At 41.2% G+C, this 21,821-nt stretch overlaps 1 protein-coding gene across 1 annotated transcript in view; it reads right to left on the reverse strand.

Moving 5' to 3' along the window:
- The window catches only part of AFG3L2 (AFG3 like matrix AAA peptidase subunit 2), a 47,078-nt gene extending 33,942 nt beyond the window's left edge, over window positions 1–13,136 (reverse strand). Inside the window, exons 1-5 of the mRNA XM_044243644.1 lie at window positions 12,866–13,136; window positions 8,368–8,467; window positions 7,683–7,760; window positions 502–608; window positions 211–363 (exon numbers count right to left, since the gene is read on the reverse strand). Of these exons, the coding sequence (XP_044099579.1) occupies window positions 211–363; window positions 502–608; window positions 7,683–7,760; window positions 8,368–8,467; window positions 12,866–12,982 (555 nt within the window). The 5' untranslated portion in view covers window positions 12,983–13,136. The remainder of the gene's footprint in view (window positions 1–210; window positions 364–501; window positions 609–7,682; window positions 7,761–8,367; window positions 8,468–12,865) is intronic.
- Window positions 13,137–21,821: the final 8,685 nt, after the last annotated feature.

Genomic DNA, 21,821 nt, shown 5'->3' on the forward strand with positions numbered 1-21,821 from the left:
GGGATTGCTGGGCCAAAACAAACAGGGTTTTTGGTTGCAAGTACTTTTTCCAGGATTTAAAAAAAAAAAAAAAAAAAAAAGAGAGAGAGATGAAAATAGTAACTTTACAATGGACAAGCTGTGTAACTAGCTGACTGTTACTTTATTGGTGCAATCTACTGAATTCACCTTTGAAACCACTAAAAATCACCACTCCCATAAAATACTTACTACTCCTTTGGAAAGATAGTTATTGACAAAGTCCTTCCATGTGATTTCTCTCCCGGAGCTCCTGAACAGGAAGTAAAACATGACTCCACCCCAAAATAGAGCAGTCCAGAGAAAGTACATCCTGAATTCCTTGTCATCCCATGGAAAGTCACCCTGGGCAAAGAAAGAGACAGTCTCTGTCAAGACTGAAATGTCACAACATGATCCAGGCTATACTGGCCACAAATCCCTCCCAACCTCTCCTGCAGCCACCCCAGACCCTCCAAATTAATACCCAGTTTGGAAGCATACCTTCTGGAATCTGGACCACCAGTGAGAATCATCTTTCTTGCCACCTCGTTTTCCACCACCACCAACTCCTCCTCCAGAAGGGCGTGAGGTAGCAGCTGGCTTTGATTCTGTTCACGAACAGAGAGCACATATACCAGCACAGCAGATTTTATATCTCTCAACAAAGTTTCCATTAATATAGTTTAATAAAAGACTTACTACAAAAGTTCTTACAATAACTTGTTGATCTTTTTTCATTAAGATATATCCAGAGCCAACTATTAATAGCTGTGACCTCTGTGTTGTATTGTATGCTTAGAAATAAACGCAGGCCTTTTATTTCTGGGAATCAGGAATAGGAAACCCTTCAGCACCCCGTCTCAGGTACTCATCAACCAGTAACTTCCAGAATCGGCCTGTGTGTCACGGTGTCGTGACAACACTTGGTATTCAAAGTCTGGATGAGTCTGAAGGAAATACTGTTTCACTCTGTGCAACCAAGATACACAGGAGGCAGAGTTTCATCAGGCCACCCTAAATGTTAGCTTCGTTACCTGATAGTTACATCGAAGTTCTGTAAGGCAATCCAACCCTATACCTCAACTAGATTTAAACCAAGTATAAAAATCACTGAGCACAGAAGAGCTATACTCCTTGGAGACAGAATCATTAATTCTATTGTTACTGTGGCTTTAGAACACGTTTTGACCTTGACTGAGGAATCAGAAGCATATCTGGGATTAGAATCCAGTTTTGTTTTCCAATCACTTTGACACCTTGAGATTTTACTTAATCTCTTCATGCTCCTGTCAAATAGGAACAGTAACATGTGAATAATGTCATCTTCTCTATTTTATAGGGTAGTATCAAAAAAGAGAAGGAAGTTCCAGTCTTTGAAAAAAAATCAAAACCTTATACAAATCCAAAAAAAGGACTTCCTGTGAAATAGCTTATGGCAACTGAGGAGTCTGAAGTGAGAAAGGAGACTGACAGTTAGCATTTGAGGAAGTTTGCCAGCGCTTTACACACACTATCCCGTGACACCTGCACAATACACCGACAACCGGGGGTATACCCATTTTACAGATAAAAAAGGCATAGCTTAAGAAATTTGGTAAAAAACTGGTTGAAGTGTTAAGTGACACTGAGAGAGTGACAGAGTTGTGTTTGAGGTGAACGTAAAAGAATTTCTGAATTCCCATAAGATCAATGCACAGAAATCAGTTGCATTTCTCTACACCAACAAGACAGAAGAAAGAGAAATTAAGGAGTCAATCCCATTTACAATTGCACCCCAAACCATAAGATACCTAGGAATAAACCTAACCAAAGAGGCTAAGAATCTATACTCAGAAAACTATAAAGTACTCATGAAAGAAATTGAGGAAGACACAAAGAAATGGAAAAATGTTCCATGCTCCTGGATTGGAAGAATAAATATTGTGAAAATGTCTATGCTACCTCAAGCAATCTACACATTTAATGCAATTCCTATCAAAGTACCATCCATCTTTTTCAAAGAAATGGAACAAATAATTTTAAAATTTATATGAAACCAGAAAAGACCTCGAATAGCCAAAGGGATATTGAAAAACAAAGCCTAAGTTGGTGGCATCACAATTCCAGACTTCAAGCTTTATTACAAAGCTGTCATCATCAAGACAGCATGGTACTGGCACAAAAACAGACACATAGACCAATGGAACAGAATAGAGAGCCCAGATATAGACCCTCAACTCTATGGTCAACTAATCTTCGACAAAGCAGGAAAGAATGTCCAATGGAAAAAAGACAGCCTCTTCAATAAATGGTGTTGGGAAAATTGGACAGCCACGTGCAGAAAAATGAAATTGGACCATTTCCTTACACCACACACAACAATAGATTCAAAATGGATTAAGGACCTCAATGTGAGAAAGGAATCCATCAAAATCCTTGAGGAGAACACAGGCAGCAACCTCTTCGACCTCAGCCGCAGCAACATCTTCCTAGGAACATCACCAAAGGCAAGGGAAGCAAAGGCAAAAATGAACTTTTGGGATTTCATCAAAATCAAAAGCTTTTGCACAGCAAAGGAAACAGTTAACAAAACCAAAAGACAACTGACAGAATGGGAGAAGATATTTGCAAACGACATATCAGATAAAGGACTAGTGTCCAAAATCTATAAAGAACTTAACAAACTCAACACCCAAAGAACAAATAATCCAATCAAGAAATGGGCAGAGGACATGAACAGACGTTTCTGCAAAGAAGACATCCAGATGGCCAACAGACACATGAAAAAGTGCTCCATATCACTCGGCATCAGGGAAATACAAATCAAAACCACAATGAGATATCACCTCACACCAGTCAGAATGGCTAAAATCAACAAGTCAGGAAATGACAGATGCTGGCGAGGATGTGGAGAAAGGGGAACCCTCCTACACTGTTGGTGGGAATGCAAGCTGGTGCAACCACTCTGGAAAACAGCATGGAGGTTCCTCAAAATGTTGAAAATAGAACTGCCCTATGACCCAGCAATTGCACTACTGGGTATTTACCCTAAAGATACAAACATAGTGATCCGAAGGGGCACGTGCACCCGAATGTTTATAGCAGCAATGTCCACAATAGCCAAACTATGGAAAGAACCTAGATGTCCATCAACAGATGAATGGATCCAGAAGATGTGGTATATATACACAATGGAATACTATGCAGCCATCAAAAGAAACGAAATCTTGCCATTTGCGACAACATGGATGGAACTAGAGCGTATCATGCTTAGCGAAATAAGTCAAGCGGAGAAAGACAAATATCATATGATCTCCCTGATATGAATAAGTGGTGATGCAACTTGGGGGCTTAAGTGGGTAGGAGAAGAATCCATGAAACAAGATGGGATAGGGAGGGAGACAAACCATAAGTGACTCTTAATCTCACGAAACAAACTGTGGGTTGCTGGGGGGAGGGGGGTTGGGAGAAGGGGGGTAGGGTTATGGACATTGGGGAGGGTATGTGCTTTTGGGTAAATTGGAAGGGGAGATGAACCATGAGAGACTATGGACTCTGAAAAACAATCTGAGGGGTTTGAAGTGGCGGGGGGGTGGGAGGTTGGGGTACCAGGTGGTGGGTATTATAGAGGGCACAGCTTGCATGGAGCACTGGGTGTGTTGAAAAAATAATGAATACTGTTTTTCTGAAAATAAATAAATTGGGGAAAAAAAAAAAGAATTTCTGAATTCCCACTTGTAGGTAGAAAGGAGGTGCTCCCCTTTCCCACTCCCATGAACTGAATACTGTCACAGTTTCTTCTGTAAGCAAGGCATGATTTTGATACCCAAACAAACAAACAAAAAACCTTACCCACTAAAATTAGTTTGCAAGAATTTGAAGTTAGTCTCTGTTACGGGATGAAAATGTATCCTCTCCCAAACTCATGTGCTTAGAGTCCTAGCCCACTGTGGTCTTACTTGGAAATAGGGTCTTCAGAGAAAAATAATCAAGTTTAAGATGTCATATGGGTAGATCCTAGTCCAATATAGTGGTCATTCTTATTAAAACAAACCAGAAATGCACAGAGAAGGCAGCAAGGGAGAAGACAGTCACCTATAAGCCAAGGAGAAAGGTTTGAAACAGATCCTTCCCCCATGATCTTCAGACGAAACCAACCCTGCCAACATACTGATCTAGGACCTCTGGCCTCCAGAACTGGGAGACACATACCTGAGCTGCTCAGGATGCCCAGCTGAGCAGCTCTGTTAACCGCAGCCCTGGGAAACCAATACCAGTTAACATCCCCCCACCCTACTTTCTATCCTCTCATAGAATCACAAATACTACTACTCTAACATCTTCAACTACCGTGCACTGACTCCTCTACTATGCAGGACGGGAGGCTGCAGCTACCTAGCACAGAGTTCCTGACGTGATCACCCCACCGTCATGCACACAAGGGGCTTCTGCACATGTCTTAGGTGAGGCAGGGTCTGAGAGAGGCAAGCCCTACCTGGAATGAGGCGCAGGGCTGGGAAAGAGTACAATGCATTTCTAAAGTTGTTTGACAAGAATCCCTACTACTGGGACAGAAGTGTAACACATGTGAAAATGTAACATGACAGGCTCTATTTTAAAAACAGACCTATTATTCTTAATCTACCCCCAAACCAAGATAAAAAGACAAGCCACCATGACCCTGGGAAACACTGTAAATACAAACTGCCCAGGTCTCCAGTCAGGCCACACGAGTGCTGCTCCCTTCTCTTAGCCCCTGGCCTTGTTTTCATTCCCTGCATTCTCTGAGCATCTATTTGTCTCTCCAACTAGAACTAGAATTAGAACCAAGTTCACTTAAAAACGAGGGCTGTACTCTGGAAAACAGTACGGAGTTTCCTCAAAAAGTTGAAAATAGAGATACCCTATGACCCAGCAATTGCACTACTGGCTTTTTACCCCAAAGATGCAAACATAGTGATCCGAAGGAGAATATGCACCCCAATGTTTATAGCAGCAATGTCCACAAGAGCTATGGAAAGCCAAGGAAAACTATGGAAAGGGCCTAGATATCCATCAACAGATAAATGGACAAAGATGTATATTGTTGGAACAATATACAATGGAATACTATACAGTCATCCAACACCCCCCCCCCGCAAAAATGAAATCTTGCCATTTATAATGACACGGATGGAACTAGAGGATATTATACTAAGCGAAATAAGTCAATCAGTGAAAGACAATTATATGATCTCGCTGTTATGTGGAATCTGAGAAACAAGGCAGAGGATCATGGGGGAAAAAATGAAATGGGACAAAACCACAGAGGGAGACAAACTATAAAAGACTCTTAATCTCAGGAAACAAACTGGAGGTTGCTGGAGTGGAGGGGGGTGTGGGAATAATGTGGTGGCTGGCCGATAGACACTGGGGAGGGTATGCGCTATGGTGAGTGCTGTGAATTGTGTAAGACTGATGAATCACAGACCTGTACCCCTGAGACAAATAATACATTGTATGTTAATAAGAAAATAAAAATAAATAAGTAAGTAAGACCCACCTTCTGTATGTGGTTGTTAAAATAAAACTTTTCCATTGGCGGACTCAAAAAAACAAAGACTGAATTGTAATTTTCCTTACATTTCCCTAAAAACAAAGATGCCAACTGAAATGTGACAGATATTATGCTAAATGTTATCACACACGTGAAATGGGGACAGGAGACTCATGGACTACATAGTTCTCCCAGCCACCAAGCTCTAAGAAACCCTATCTGAAACCCAAGCTCATACAGGTTCTGAGGAACTCTGAAAAACACCACACTTCAAAGTATGTGCCAGATACATATGCATGTATTAGGTTTCTAAAAATTTTTTTAATTAAAAAAAGTTTTTTTTAAAGATTCTATTTATTTATTCAACAGGCAGAGAGAGAGGAAGGTAAGCAGGTTCCCTGGGATCATGACCTGAGCTGAAGGCAAAGGCTTTAATCCACTGAGCCACCCAGGCCCTGGATTTCTAAATTTTTCAAAAATGATTTAGATATGTAAAATATATTGATGAAATTTGCAGTTAAATTCAACTGATACTTTGACATCGGCCACAGCAACTTCTTTTAAGACACTTCTCCAAAGGCAAAGGAAACAAAAGCGAAAATGAACTTTGGGGACTTCATCAAGATAAAGAGCTTCTGCACAGCAAAGGAAATAGCCAAAAAAACCAAAGAGACAACCCATGGGATGGGAGAAGATATTTGCAAATGACACTACAGACAAAGGGCTGATATTCAAGAGGTATAAAGAACTTCTCAAACTCAACACCCAAAAACCAAATAATCAAGTAAAAAAAAAAAAAAAAGGCAGACAACATGAGCAGACACTTCTCCAAAGAAGACATACAAATGGCTAACAGACACATGAAAAAGTGTACATCATCATTAGCCATCAGAGAAATTCAAATCAAAACCACACTGAGATACCACCTAACACCAGTGAGAATGGCAAAAATTAACAAGACAAGAAACAAGTGTTAGAAAGGATGTGGAGAAAGGGAAACCCTCTTACACTGTTGGTGGGAATGCAACTTGATACAGCCACTTTGAAAAACAATGTGGAGGGGCGCCTGGGTGGCTCAGTGGGTTAAGCCGCTGCCTTCGGCTCAGGTCATGATCCCAGAGTCCTGGGATCGAGTCCCGCATTGCGCTCTCTGCTCAGCAGGGAGCCTGCTTCCCTCTCTCTCTCTCTCTCTCTCTATATATATATATGCCTCTCTGTCTACTGTGATCTCTCTCTGTCAAATAAATAAATAAAGTCTTTAAAAAAAAAAAAAAAAAAAACAATGTGGAGGTTCCTCACAAAGTTAAAAACAGAGCGACCTTATTACCTGGCAATTACACCACTGGCTATTTACTTCAAAGATACAATGTAGTGAAAAGAAGGGCCATAGGCACCCTAATGTTCACAGCAGCAATGTCCACAATAGCCAAACTGTGGAAATAGCCAAGATGCCTTTCAACAGATGAACAGATAAAGATGTGGTCCATATATACAATGGAGTATTATGCCTCCATCAGAAAGGATGAATACCCAACTTTTGCATGAACATGGATGGGACTGGAGGAGATTATGCTGAGTGAAAGAAGTCAAGCAGAGAGAGTCAATTATCATATGGTTTCACTTACCTGTGGAGCATAAGGAATAGCACAGAGGACACTGGGAGAAGGTAGGGAAAAATTAAGCGGGGGGAGTCAGAGGGGGAGACGAATCACGAGAGACCGTGGACTCTGAGAAACAAACTGAGAGTTTTAGAGGGAAGGGGGGTGGGAGGATGGGTTGGCCCAGTGATGGGTATTAAGGAGGGCATGTACTGCATGGAGCACTGGGTGTTATATGTAAACAATGAATCCTGGAACACTACATCAAAAACGAATGACATACTGTATGGTGACTAACATAACATTAAAAATAAAAGGAATAAATATGACTGATACTGACTGATCAATATCTCTAAGGTAAACTTAAATTAATTCAATTTGAAAATGACAAGAATGAACAGAAAAGTAAGGTGAAATGAAACACAGGGTCTGTAGAATTTTACATGTATTATAACCTTCCACTTCACAACTGCCTTTGGGGAACACTTCCTTTTTTCAGGGAAAATGAATGGCAACATTATATACTAGAGGAAAGTAGTAAGCTTAAACATAATCTTTTTAAAAGGTACCTTTTTTTTCTCCTGTAACTTCTTTAGATTCACTAGCTTTTTTCCCATTTTTTCCATTAGGAAAGTATTTCTCAAACCCTGTTAGACAAAAACAAACAAACAAACAAAAACACACCCTTAGACTAAATTCATTAGGTTTAAGTATGCATGTTCATTTTTAAAGCTGATATACCATTAAAACGCTAAAGCTCAAAATATAGCAGTTAATGTGTAGAATTAATTCAATGCTTAAATAACCTGAGGTGATAAAGAAAAAAAGGCTCAACTGCATGCCAATTTCATTACCTACAAAAGTGTTATAATTGAATGGGATACATTTTCATCACTGCAATCAGACAGAAGTAGATAGGGGGTGGTTTACAGCAGACAGAAGCTAAGAGTCAACCTGAAACAGCTACACATCTATTAATAAACACCTGCTCCTGGCACTTTTTAATAAAGATTTTATTTATTTGAGAGCGAGAGAGCACTAGTAGAGGGGAGAGGCAGAGAGGGAGAGAGGGAGAAGCAGACTCCCCACTGAGCAGGGAGCCCGTCACCTGATATGGGGGCTCAATCCCAGGACCCCAGGACCATGACCTGAGCCCAACTGAGATGCTCTACTGACTGAGCTACCCAGGCACCCCACTCCTGGCACATTTTTAACAGATTATAGAACATTATGATCACACCTGAGTGTGTTTACCTTTTGGAGGTCGAGAACAGAATCTTTGATAAGTAGCAATTATATCTGTCAAAAGAGAATTTCTGCTGGTTGTGGCTTGAGTTGTAGCATATCGATAAAGCTGCAACATAACATATATATAAAAGCATAAAAGTTATATCAAGATAAAACATTTGAAAGGACTTCTTTTCCTAGTATCTCAAAGTGAATGAAATGTTTCTCCCCTCAACAGGTGCTCACACTAGCATAGGGGACTCTGCCCTTTGAAGGGGAGGACTTTGGTTGCCTGGGACTGTGCCTCTCTATTCCACCACCTGAACCAGGACACCTAAGTTATGATCCAGACGACAAGAACACTTCAAAATCCTGCCTGAGTTAGAACTGTGGCCCAATTACTACTCTTCACCGGCACATTCACCTTGGCATTGTTTATGCAATATGTAGCACCCAAAAGACAAACTGATACAGAAAATCTGCTCCTTCATGCTGTCTCATTTGGAGGGTCTATAAAACGGCAAGACTATTCACCTGAAACCAAGACTATTCACCTGAAATCATGACAGCACTGCTTGTAAATTCATCTTCATTCCAGGATGAGGAAGTTACGGTCCACATTACTGATAATCCTTACACTAGTTAACAGTTGCTAAAGATACCTGATACATTGTCATTCTGGAGAGAATGCAGGTTATGCAAGTCCTGTTACAGACACATCTCTGCTTTAAATAACATACGTGGCTATTATAAAGTTATTTTTTAAATACTGTTTAGGTAAACTGGAAGTATAACATAAACAAGCTGAACAAACTCCCTGTTAAATTTTTAGGTTCACAATTAAAAGCAAGGTGCATTGAGGAAATACATCCAAATGGGCAGTGGAAAAACTTCAAGAAATCCTATCCCCTGGCAAAGTGAAAATTCATCACCGTTTTTGAGGAGAACAAACTTTTAAACACAGATGAGAATGTTTACAGAGAAGTTCATCTGTATTAGTCTCCACCAGCATTGCCTCATTTGGGTCTGATGCGGGGAACAGAACACCACAAAACCACATCTGCCAGGGTGACTATAATCAAAAAGACAATTAAAAGTGCTGGTGAGAACGTAGAGAAAGTGGAAAAGTCAGAGCCACCGGGAACTGGTGACAATGGGAAGCGGTGTAGCCACTTTGTAAAAGTTCAGCATTCTCAATGTTACATGCAGAGTCACAATGTGATCTGGTCAGTCCACTCCAACCCAAGAAAATGGAAAACATGTCCACACAGAACCTTGTACGTGAATGTTCATAACAGCATTATCCACAAGAGCCAAAAAGGGGAAACAACCCAAATGTCCATCAAGTGTTGATATGTGGTATACTAAACAATGGAATATTACTCAGCCATAAAAATGAATGAAGCACTGATACATGCTACCACATGGATAAATCTTAAAACATTATGCTCATGTTAACTTAAAGATGCTCATGTTAACTTAAGAAATGTTAATGCTCATGTGATGAGCTCATGGAATGCTCATGTTAACTTAAAGAAATCAGACACAAAGGCCACATATTATGTAATTTCACCCATATGAAATGTCCAAAATAGACAAATCCAAACACAGTAGACTGGCAGTTGCCTAGGACTAGAGGACTGGTTGCAGACAAATGGGGAGTGACTCTAATTTGGTTACAAGGCTTCTTTCTGGGGGTGATGAAATGTTCTGGAATTAGATGGTAGTATGGTTGTATAACCATGTGAATTGTACACTTTAAAATGATTAGTTTTATGGGATGGGAATATAAAAGTCAATAAGAAATAAAGAATAAGCTGATTTAACTTCAAATTAATACACAATTCTACACAGCAAAATAGGGCAGAAGCACTGACACTGATCTTGGTTGACAGCAATGCTGGTCTGACAGAATTTGGAGCTTCTGTTGTGTTAGGCCCTCCCTGACCCCTGAGAGCACTTGGCCTAAGAAAACACCACTAACAATAAGTAAGAATGTATCGAAAGTAAATAAAGCTTTTCCAATACCAAATCCATTAAGATTAAGATGACCTGTTAGGCAAGGTGGATAAGGCAACAGTAAGTCACACTGATCCACTGAACCACCTATTCCAGGCCACGCGCTGCTAAGTGCTGGGGGTCTGGAAGTCAGAACCGATCCCTACCTCCAAGAAACTCAGAAGTGTAAGGGAGAGAGTCCTGAGGACAGATCTAATACAGGATGGTATAATACACAAGCACCACAAAACCTCCAAGTACATGCAAGTACAGAGGTAGCACAGGAGGAAGGGATTACATGTTCAGGGGACCTAAGGATGTCATAAGAAAAGCGACATCTAGGCCTGGGATTCAAAGAACCTGTAATCACCAGGCAGACGGTGTCAGAACTTTTAATTTTGTTAAAACCAGAAATCTCAATTTTTGAATGACATCTTTAACACATCTCTTATTAAGAACTTCAGCTACACATCTGTAATGGGAGAAAATAGCTAGTTCCCAGGGATACCACCATGAGGATCAAATGTCTTTATGTATGTAAAAGCACTGTTAAAATCATATGGTGATACCTCGATTTAAATTACCATTTCCCATTATTTTGAAAACCCCTGGAGAGTAAGGGTTCTTTACATCACCATATAAAGTAAGTCTTTATGTCACTGTAAAGTACAGAATTGGGGAGAAAGCATATACACCATAAACATTTACTGACCAATAAACTCTCTTCTATTTTCAAATTGTGTTAACCTGGAATACCTCTAGCAATAATCCTGAACCTGCTTTTAACGCTGAGGTTATTTTCTCTAAGGGCACCATCACTGAAACTTTTCTCTGCTTATCTAACCCAAGCCCATTCAAAAGATAAGATAAAAAATATCAACTCATAAAATTTAAGTTTAGAGCACCTCTTATCAGAGGATTAGCTTTTAGGTTTGCCCATATGAGCACCGTTTAGTAGCTTTTTCATCAGTCCTTATTCCTCTGAGCATAAAATCTGAGAATGGACATCTCATACCAAAATCTTTTCCCCGGAAAAATTGTGAGAATCGTACTTCTTCTGTGTCTGACCTTTACTAGTGGCACAAACCTAAAGGCAAATCTGTTCTTTCAGACTCCCTAGCAATGCCCTAATGTCCCCATAGAGATCTTCTAAGCAACACCAGGGATGTGTCACAGACCCCTGATCAATCAGCTACTGCTGTCAGCACAGGGGACTTCCTTAGACCTAAGCATCCAAGACTCACAGGAAAAGAGAAAAGATGTTCAGGTAAGATTCCTGACATCATAACTGCAAAATCAAAGGGCAGATCCCTATCTGCTTCTTACTTGTCTGAGTCCAGTATTCACTAGGGACAAATGAAGAGGGCATGGTAAGATGGCAAGACGATGTGACGCAAACGTTAGGCCTAGCGCAGGGCAGTCGTGTAAGACAGAGATGAAGATACTCCAAGACTGGCAAGATTTTCAAAGAAAATCATGAAGGCTCCATTTTAAGTGGAGAGGCTGAGATAATTTCCTCAAAGGCATCTGGCTAGTAAGTGACAGGTTCCTGTGACTGACTCTGGGCCTTAACCACCGTGTTCATTTGCCCCTTGGCCCTAAGTAAACCAATGCCAAGGCTGGTCTCTAAAAAACTGGCAGACAGCAAGAGACCATGTGGCTGAAATAGATGATACTGACTACCCACCCATTACATGAACCTTTACTTGACAGATTACTGCCGCTGTCCCGGGAGAACAGGCTACCATCACTTCAGAAAAACGTACTACCGCAGCCCACACGTGGGAGCCCTGTTATCTGCTCCTTACCAACAGAAAAACAGCCTCCAACTGAAGACAGGCCTTCTTATACAACAAAAAGCACATTCTCTACTCTGAGGAGATGATGTTATTAATAATCATAGTTAATATGTATTATCTACTATGTGCCAGACCCAGAATGGCAGCAATAGCCCCATTCTACAGATGGAGAAATGGAGGCTGAGAGAGGCTGCGTAGCTTACCTCCAAAACCTGTGCTTTCAGACCATGCTCCCGTTGGCAACGCTTAAAACACACGCACAACAGCTGCTACTTTTCCATACCATGAGAGCAGGTGAAAGAAAGGTAAGCTACACTGGAGATACGACAGACAAGTTCCTTAACGTTTTCAGGTCTCATTTGCTCTATCTGTAAAATGGGTTCGTCCTGAATGAAGTCAGAGGACCCTCCCGGATGATCTTTTTGAAGCTCCCTGACGCACAAGTATTTGATTCTGTTTTCAAAAATCCAATTCTACACCCAGGGTTTGAGACGCACAGCGTGCTTACGGGAACCACGGGAGAAAACCGATCTGAAACGCTGGGCGTCCTGGCACGGAACACGCAGCGCACGCGGCCTCATTCACGCGAGGAACCCGCCCCAGACGCCCGGACAGGCGCGAGAGCGCCCGGGGGCCGGTGACCTTGACGGCCTGCTCTCCCGGGCCGGAAGCAGGCCCGAGGGTCGAGCCGGGCCGGGGACGGAGGGCGCTGGGCCCCCGGGACTCACCGTCCGGAGGCAGGACCGCTCGGTGGGGTCCAGGCGGCCACCAGGCACGAACAGTGGGGGCAGGCCGCGGGGCCAGCAGCCTCCCCGGCCCCACAGCCGCAGGAAGCGGTGCGCCATGGCCGCCGGCGCCGCCTGCTCGGGCCGGGGGCGCTGCGCAGGCGCGGCTCTGCGGCCGGAGAGGCGGCGACGGACCGACTCCGGTCGCGGGAACCGGGTCGGAACAACCAGCGAACCGCGCTGCGGGTCCCGGGCTCACAGGCGAGCCCACGCTCTCGACGCGCGCGTCTTCTCCCAGCTCCACCCCTCCCGGCGTGCTGACGTCAGCCGCAGAGCGGGCGCAGGGGTCTAGGGCCGTTCTTTCGGGTCCGGAGCGTCCTCGCTCCCGGAGCGGCGCGATCGAAAGAGGAGGAGCGTCGAGGGCGACAGCGGGTAGTGGGCGGGGTGGAGGGGAGGGCGGGCGTGGTAGTGGGCCTAGAGGGAGGAGCGTAGGGCTGGTGGGCGGGGAGGAGGGCGGGACGTTGGGGCGGGGCTGGAGGCGTGGCCGTAGGGTAGAAGGGCTAGCGGAGGCGAGGGCTGCGGGGCGGGGCCAGCTCGTAGCAACCAGGAGAGAGCCGGGAAGGCTGCTGCGGCCCCAGACGAACGGATCTTTCCTTGTTTCGGCGCGAGGCCATTGTCGACATTTTGGGCATTCACACTCGGTGTGTCACTCCCGAAATATTTTATTGAGCTCCTAATCAGCGGCGGCATCGCCCAAGTGTCTGGAGATGCTAACACACATCCCTAACCCTAGGAGAGCAATGCAAATAATCACAAATCGGTGAGCTAAATGCAATGATAAAAGTGTTGAGACTGTGACATCTGGCTTGGATCCATTGGGAGCCGTTTGAAAGAGAAATGATTCTCAGATGAACTCAATGGAACTGCACGCTGTTTCGCACTCCGTGACTGTGGAGGAGAGAGAGGACTCTGGAGTCAAGTTTTACATGTCACTGTTTTCTGTTAGCTTGGCCAGTAGTATGTATAATATAAATGGTAGCTGATGTTGCCGATGGGGAGGAAAAGGAAAGGCAGGAGATGAGGCTGGGGAGGAGTATGAAGGTGGCCTCAGAAATGTATTAACGTATGCACATAGACAGGAAAAATCTGGAAGAACAGACACTGAAATGGTAATGAAATTTCTTACCTGTCACAGTGGCAAAATCCAATATATTGACAACTCACTCTACTGGCAGGCGTTCTCAGAAATAACTGGTGGGCACAAAGAATGATGACAGCGTGTGGAAGGGAAATTGGCAATGTCTACCTAAATGTCAAATGCATGTGTTCCTTAACCCGGACATTCCATTTATAGAAACGAACCCTACAGACAACTTGCACATGTATAAAATGCTGTGAGCACAAGGTTAATAATTACAGCATGGCTTGTAGTCACAATTTATTGGAAATAACTAGAATATTCATCTATAGGGGACTGTTTAAAACAATGGTAAATTCATACCATTATTAAAATTTTTTACTGAATGTTAACATACAGTATCCTATTAGTTTCAAATGTACATGATAGTGAGTTCATATTTTTATACATTATGAAATGATCCCCATTAATCTCATAACCATCTATCACCATACAAAGTTATTACAATATTACTGACTTATGCTCTATACGGTACATTACATTTCCATGACTTATTTATTTCATAACTGGAAGTTTTTACCTCTTAATTCCCTTCACCTATTTCACCCAGCCCCCCAACCCTTCCCTCTCTGGTAACCAATAGTTTGCTTCCTGAACCTATGAGTCTCTGTCTGCTTTGTTTTGTTTGCTTGTTTTTTTGATTCCACGTGTAAGTGAAATCTTCTCTGTCTGCCTTATTTTACTTAGCATAATACCCTCTAAGTTGTTGCAAATGGTTTTATATATGTGTATATATATATATACACATACACAAAGATATATATATACATATACGTATATGTATGTATGTGCATATATGTACATAAAATATATGTATATATACATATATGCATATATGTTTATGTTATATATAAAAATGTATTTATATATATAAATACACACATCTGACACATCTTTATCCATTCATCTATCAATGAACACTTAATTTGCTTCTATATCTTAACTATTATAAATAATGCTGCAATGAATAAATGGGTGCGTATATCTCTTCCAATTGGTATTTTGTTTTCTTTTGATAATACCTCGAAGTAGAATTGCTGGATCATATGGTATTTCCATTTTTTATTTTTATTTGTATTTTTTTAAAGATTTTACTCATCTGTCAGAGAGAGAGCAGTAGACAAGCAGGGGTAGTGGCAGGCAGAGGCAGAACCAGGCAGAGGGAGAACCAGGCTCCCTGCTGAGCAAGGAGCCTGATGTGCGACTCAATCCCAGGACACCAAGATCATGACCTAAGCCAAAGGCAGATGCTAAGCTGACTGAACCAGCAAGGGTCCCTGAACTGTCATGTTTTCATTTTCATTTGCTTCCATGTGATTTTTAATTTCTTCTTTGATTTCCTGGTTAATCCATTCATTCTTGAGTATGATGTTCTTATTTTTAAGATTTTTTAAAAATTATTTTTATTAACCTATAATGTATTATCTGCCCCAGGGGGATAGGTCTGTGAATCCTTAGGCTTACACATTTCACAGCACTCACCATAGCACATACCCTCCCCAACCACCCTCTCCATACCTCACCCACCCCCAGCAACCCTCAGTTTGTTTTGTGAGATTAAGAGTCTCTTATGGTTTGTCTCCCTCCCGATCCCATCTTGTTTCATTTTTTCCTACCCTACCCCCCAAACCCCCTACCCTACATCTTAAATTCCTCATATCAGGGAGATCATATGAAGATTTTAATTATTTATTTGACAGAGAGAGAGTGAGCACAAACATGGAGGGCAGCAGGCAGAGGGAGAGGGAAAAGCAGGCTTCCCACTGAGCAGGGAGCCTGATGTGGGGCTCCATCCAGGACTCTGGGATCATGACTTGAGCCAAACGCCGATGCTTAACCAACTGAGCCACCCAGGCGCCCCTAGTAGGGCTCTTCATGTTCTTTAACTGCATATATTTGAAGTCTTTCCAAATTTTTTCTTGTGGTTGACTTCAAGTTTCATAGTATTGTGGTCTGAAAATATGCATGGTATGATTTCAACCTTTTTGTACTTATTGAGGCCTGACCTGTGACCCAGTATGTAACTTATTCTGGAGAATGTTCCATGTGCACTTGAAAAGAATGTGTATTCTGCTGCTTTAGGATGAAAAGTTCTGAGTATATCTATGTCTATATAAGTATGTCATTCAAAGCCATTGTTTCCATGTTGATTTTCTGCTTAGGTGATCTGCCCATTGCTGTAAGGGGGGGGGTGTACAAATACCCTACTATTATTGCATTATTATAAATGCATTTCTTTATGTTTATTATTAATTGATTTATATATTTGGGCTTCCAAGTTGGGGCATAAATATTTACAATTGTTAGATCTTCTTGATGAATAGACCCCTTAATTATGATATGATACGCCCTTCTTTATCTCTCATTAATCTTTTAAAAAAAAATCTGGCTTGTCTGGGGGCATCTGGGTGGCTCAGTGGGTTAAAGCCTCTGCCTTCGGCTCAGGTCATGATCCCAGGGTCCTGGGATGGAACCCCGCATTGGGCTCTCCGCTAGGCAGAGAGCCTGCTTCCCCCCCCCCACTTGTGATCTCTGTCTGTCAAATAAACAAATAAAAATCTTTTCTAAAAAATCTGGTTTGTCTGATATAAGTATGACTACCCTGGCTTTCTTTTGATGTCCATTAGCATGATAGAGCATTATCTATCCTCTGTCTGCAGGTGTCTTTAGGTCTAAAGTGAGTCTCTTGTAAGCAGCATATAGATGGGTATTTTTTTAAATCCATTCTGATACCTTATGTCTTTTGATCGGGACACTTAGTCCATTTACATTCATAATAATTATTTATAGCTAGGAATGTAGCGCCATTATATTTCCTGTAAACTCACTGTTTGTGGAGATTTTCTATTTCTTTCCAGACTTTGTTGATTTTGGTCTTTTTTTCTCTACTCAGAGAGTCCCCCTAAAAATTTCTTGTGGGGTTGGGTTAGTGCTCCCAGACTTCTTTAGTTTTTGTTTGTCTGGAAAACTCCTTATTGCTCCTATTCTGAATGTCAGCCTCACTGGATAAAAACTTCTTGTTGCATATTTTTTCCCATGCAGCACATTGAATATTTCTTGCCACTTTCTTCTAGCCTGCTACGTTTTTGTGGACAGATCTGCTGTGAACCTGATCTGCCTTCCCTTATAGGTTAAGGACTTTTTCCCTTGCTGATTTCAAGATTCTTTTCTTGTCTGTATTTTGTAAATTTGACTCTGATATGCCTTGGCAATGGCTGGCTTTTGTTGAATTAAATGGAGTTCTCTGTGCTTCTTGGATTTTGATGTCTATGCCCTTTCTCATATTCGGAAAGTTTTCAGCTATAATTTGTTAAAAAAAAAAAACCTGCCCCTTTTTTGCTCTCTTCATCTTTTGGAACTCCTATGATATGAACATTATTATGTTTTTGTTTTTTTTTAAAGATTTTATTTATTTATTTGACAGAGAGAGATCACAAGTAGGCAGAGAGGCAGGCAGAGAGAGAGAGAGAGAGGAGGAAGCAGGCTCCCTGCCTAGCAGAGAGCCCGATGCAGGACTTGCTCCCAGGACCCTGAGATCATGACCTGAGCTGAAGGCAGAGGCTTAACCCACTGAGCCACCCAGGCGCCCCATGTTATTATGTTTTAATAAGTTGCTGAGTTCCCTAAGTCTACCTTCGTGGCCCATTACCTTTCTTTCCCTCTGCTTTCCAGCTGTATTATTTTCCATAATTTTGTCTTCTGTATCACTGATTTGCCATTCTGCTTCATCCAGCCTCATTTTTATGGCCTCAGTTTGGGATTACATCACAGTTTATAGCATTTTTATTTTTGACCTCACTAGATTTTAGTTCTTTGATCTCCGCAGTAGCAGATTCTCCAATGTCTTCTATGCTTTTTTCAAGCCCAGCTAGAATCCTTATAATCGTTTTTTTTTAAATTCTAGTTCAGACATCTTACTTATATCTGTATCGATTAAATCCCTGGCCATGAGTTCTACTTCCTGTTCTTTCTTTTGGGGTGAATTTCTCCATGTCATCATTTTGTCCAGAAAAGAAAAGAAGAAAGAAAGAAAGAAAGAAAAAGGAAAACAAAACAAAAAACCTAGCTCATGGGTGTGTACTGATCTGCTTATTCAAAGAACCTATATCCCAAAATTATTTAAAAGAAAGAAAGAAAAAGAAAAAGAAAAAAACCTGAAAATAAAGAAAAAATATATATACATACAAAGTATTTTATATATATATATATATATATATAAATAATATATATAGGGACACCTAAATGGCTTAATTGGTTAAACATCTGCCTTTGGCTCAGGTCAAGATCCCAAGGTCCTGGGATTGAGCCCTGTTCAGCAGGCAGCCTGCTTCTCCCTGTCCCTCTGCTGCTCCCCCTGCTTGTGTTCTCTCTCTCTCTGTCAAATAAATAAATAAAATCTTTTTTTAAAAGTATGTATATAAAACTAAAATTTTTTAAAAAAATTATAAAAATTTTGAAAAGGAATTGACAAAAATGAGGAAATATATGAAAAACATAATAATAATAAAGAAAGAATAAAACTAAAAAGGAAGCTAGATCCTATTTCACCTAAACCTGAAGCATTGCAGCACTCTATGATTAGTAGACTTGGTATAAGCAAGGTGTTTCTGCTCGTTTTCTAGGGGAGAGGCCTGCTGTGCTGATTCTCAGGCTGACTTGTTTCAGTGGAAATACACCTCCAGGATGGGGGGGGGGGCTTGGTGTAAGCGACTGTAGCCTCCACTAGGTGACGATGTTTGGCTCCCTGAAGGCTTTCAGTGCTGATGGGCAGGATGAATATGGAAGTGACACACTCTCTAGCCTGGCAGTTGGAAGCTCATGGCCCCCACTCTTCAGTGACCCCCACAGAAGAGCCATCAATCACCCCACTTGTGTCCCCAGTTTTCATCTGTACCCTGTATTCACCCAGCCTGTGTTCAAGCTTTTTTAATCTCAGGCATACTTCAAAACTCCAAATTTTAGAGACACCTGCAGCACAAACACATGCTGTTCTGTGGGAGGGTCCGGCCACACTTCTGTGATTTGCTGGCCAGCCACAGGAAAGCATTTGCATGACTGCACAGCAGTTGTCAGTTTAGGGCAAAATAGAACAGAAAGCTGGCATGAAGACCCACTGCTTTCAGCCGGCCTCCCCACTACTACGCCTGGAAACAGCACACTAGGATGGCACCACCCACTCTTCTTGCCACCCAGGCAATCCTCAGACCATGCTGTGACTCCAGGGATTCTACCCTGCTTTGCCACCTGAGCACCTTTAAGCCAAGCAAACCCCGATGACAGTGGATTTCTCAAAGTTCAGATTTTGTGCTCCACTGTTTATAATACTTTGCAGTAACCTCCATAAGCAAGCTCTCTCCCTACTGCCGCATCCACAGCTCTATCTCCTCCAAGTCAGCCCTTCATACCTCCTACCTTCCAAAAGGTATCACTTTTCTAACTTGTAGACTTGTAGTTTTTGTTCTCTTAGACCTCCAGTTGATATCTCGGCTGTTCAGAATGATTTGATAACTATCTAGCTGGGTTTGAGGGATGAGATGAGCTTAGGGTCCCCCCTACATCTCTGTCATCTTAACTCCTCCCCAGACAAAGACCCTAAACCAAAATACTCTCGAAGAGCTAAAGGAAAGCATGTACTAAGAATTGAAAAAAAAAATCAGACAAACAGTGTATGAACAAATGTAGTATATCAGTAAAGAGACAGATTATAAAAAGGAACCATATAGAAGTTGTGGAGATAAATAGTACAATAACTGAAATGAAATTTTCACTAGGGTAGTTCAACATCACATTTGAGTAGCAGGAAGACTCTGTTAACTTGAATATAGGACAATTGAAATTCTGCAATCTCCCACAGGAAAAAGAATGGAGAAAAATGAATAGTCTACTGGACCTGTGAGACACCATAAGTGGATAAAATGCATTATCAGAGCCATAGAAGGAGAAAAAAGAAAGGGATAGAAAGAATATTTGAAGAAACAAGAGCCAAAAACTTCCAAATGTGGTGAAAGTCATGAATCTACAAATTCAAAAAACTCAACAAACTCCAAGTAGACTTTAAGAGACTCTAGTGTATAATGAGATACATTATAATCAAACCACTGAAACCAAAGACAAAGAGATAATCTTGAAAGCAACAAGGGAGAAGCAACTCATCCCATACAAGGGCTCATCAATAAGATATGCAGTCAATTTCTCATCAGAAACCATGGAGGCTAGAAGGCAGGGGAATAATATATTTGAAGTACTGGAAGAAAAATGAGTATGTCAACCAAGAATTCCGTATCTAGTAACACTTCAGAAATGTAGGCGAAATTAAGTCATTCTAGAAAAACAAAAGCTGTGGGAGCTCATTTCCACTAGACCTACCCTAAAAAAATTGCTAAAGGAAATCTTTCAGGTTAAGATGAAAGGACACAAAACAGAAACTATATGAAGAAATGAAGATCTCTAATATAGGTAAATAAATAGAAAAATCTAAAAGCAAATATCATTGTATTTTTTTAAGATTTTATTTATTTATTTGACAGAGAGAGAGAGATCACAAGTAGGCAGAGAGTGAGGGGGAAGCAGGCTCCCTGCTGAGCAGAGAGCCCGATATGGGGCTCGATCCCAGGATCCTGGGATCATGACCTAAGCCAAAGGCAGAGGCTTAACCCACTGAGCCACCCAGGTGCCCCTAAATAAATAAAATCTTAAAAAAAATAAAAAAAGACTGTTTGGAACTAGCATAAGGATCAACACATGGGATAGAATTGAGAATCCAGAAATAAACTTATACATCTATGGCCAGCTGATTTTGGCAAAGGTGCCAAGTCCATTCAATTAAAGAAAGAATAATCTCTTCAACAAATCCGGGACAACTGGATATCCATAGGCAAAAAAAATGATTTGGAACCCTACCTCACACCATCTACAGAAATTAATTCAAATGGATCACTGATCTAAGGATGACAAATAGAACCATAAACCTTTGAGAAAAAAACATAAAATTAAATCCTTATTTGCTTCGACTTGAAATGGATTCGTAGGTATGACACCAAAAGCACAAGCAACAACAAAATAAGTTGAACTTTATCAACACTAAAAACTTCTGTATATCAAAGGTCGTTAACAGGAAAGTGAAAGTATAACCTACAGAATGGGAGAAAATATTTGTAAATTATGTATCTGATAAGGGTTTAATATCCAGAATATATAGGTAATTCTTACAACTCAGTAGTAAAAAGACAAATAACCTCGTTTAAAAAAGTGGGCAAAGGATTTGAATAGATACTCCTGGAAAGAAGATACGCCAATAGCCACTAAACTCACAAAAAGATGCTCAACATCATTAGTCACTGGGAAAATGCAAATTAAAACTACAGTGAAATACTACTTCACTCCTACTAGAATGGCTATAATAATTTTTTTAAAAAGTGAGAATGTGGAGAAACCAGAACCCTCGTATATTGCTGCTACATTCCTACGTATAGGAAAGTAAAATGGTGCATTTGTTGTGGATAAGTTTGGCATTTTCTCAAAAAGCTAAACATAGAATTACCAGACAACCCAGCAGCTCCCTTCCCAGGTATATACCCAACAGAACTGAAACAAGGATTCAAACATACTTGTATAGCAATGTTCATTGCAACATGATCACAGTAGCCCCAAAGCGGAAAATAACCCAAGTGTTATGGATAAACAACACGTGGTAATATACGGATGATGAAACCCTATTCAGCCAGAAAAAGTAACAGAATTCTGATATATGCCCCAACATGG

Source organism: Neovison vison, chromosome 3 (assembly GCF_020171115.1).
Source record: "Neovison vison isolate M4711 chromosome 3, ASM_NN_V1, whole genome shotgun sequence".
In the NCBI taxonomy this organism is placed as follows: Eukaryota; Metazoa; Chordata; class Mammalia; order Carnivora; family Mustelidae; genus Neogale; species Neogale vison.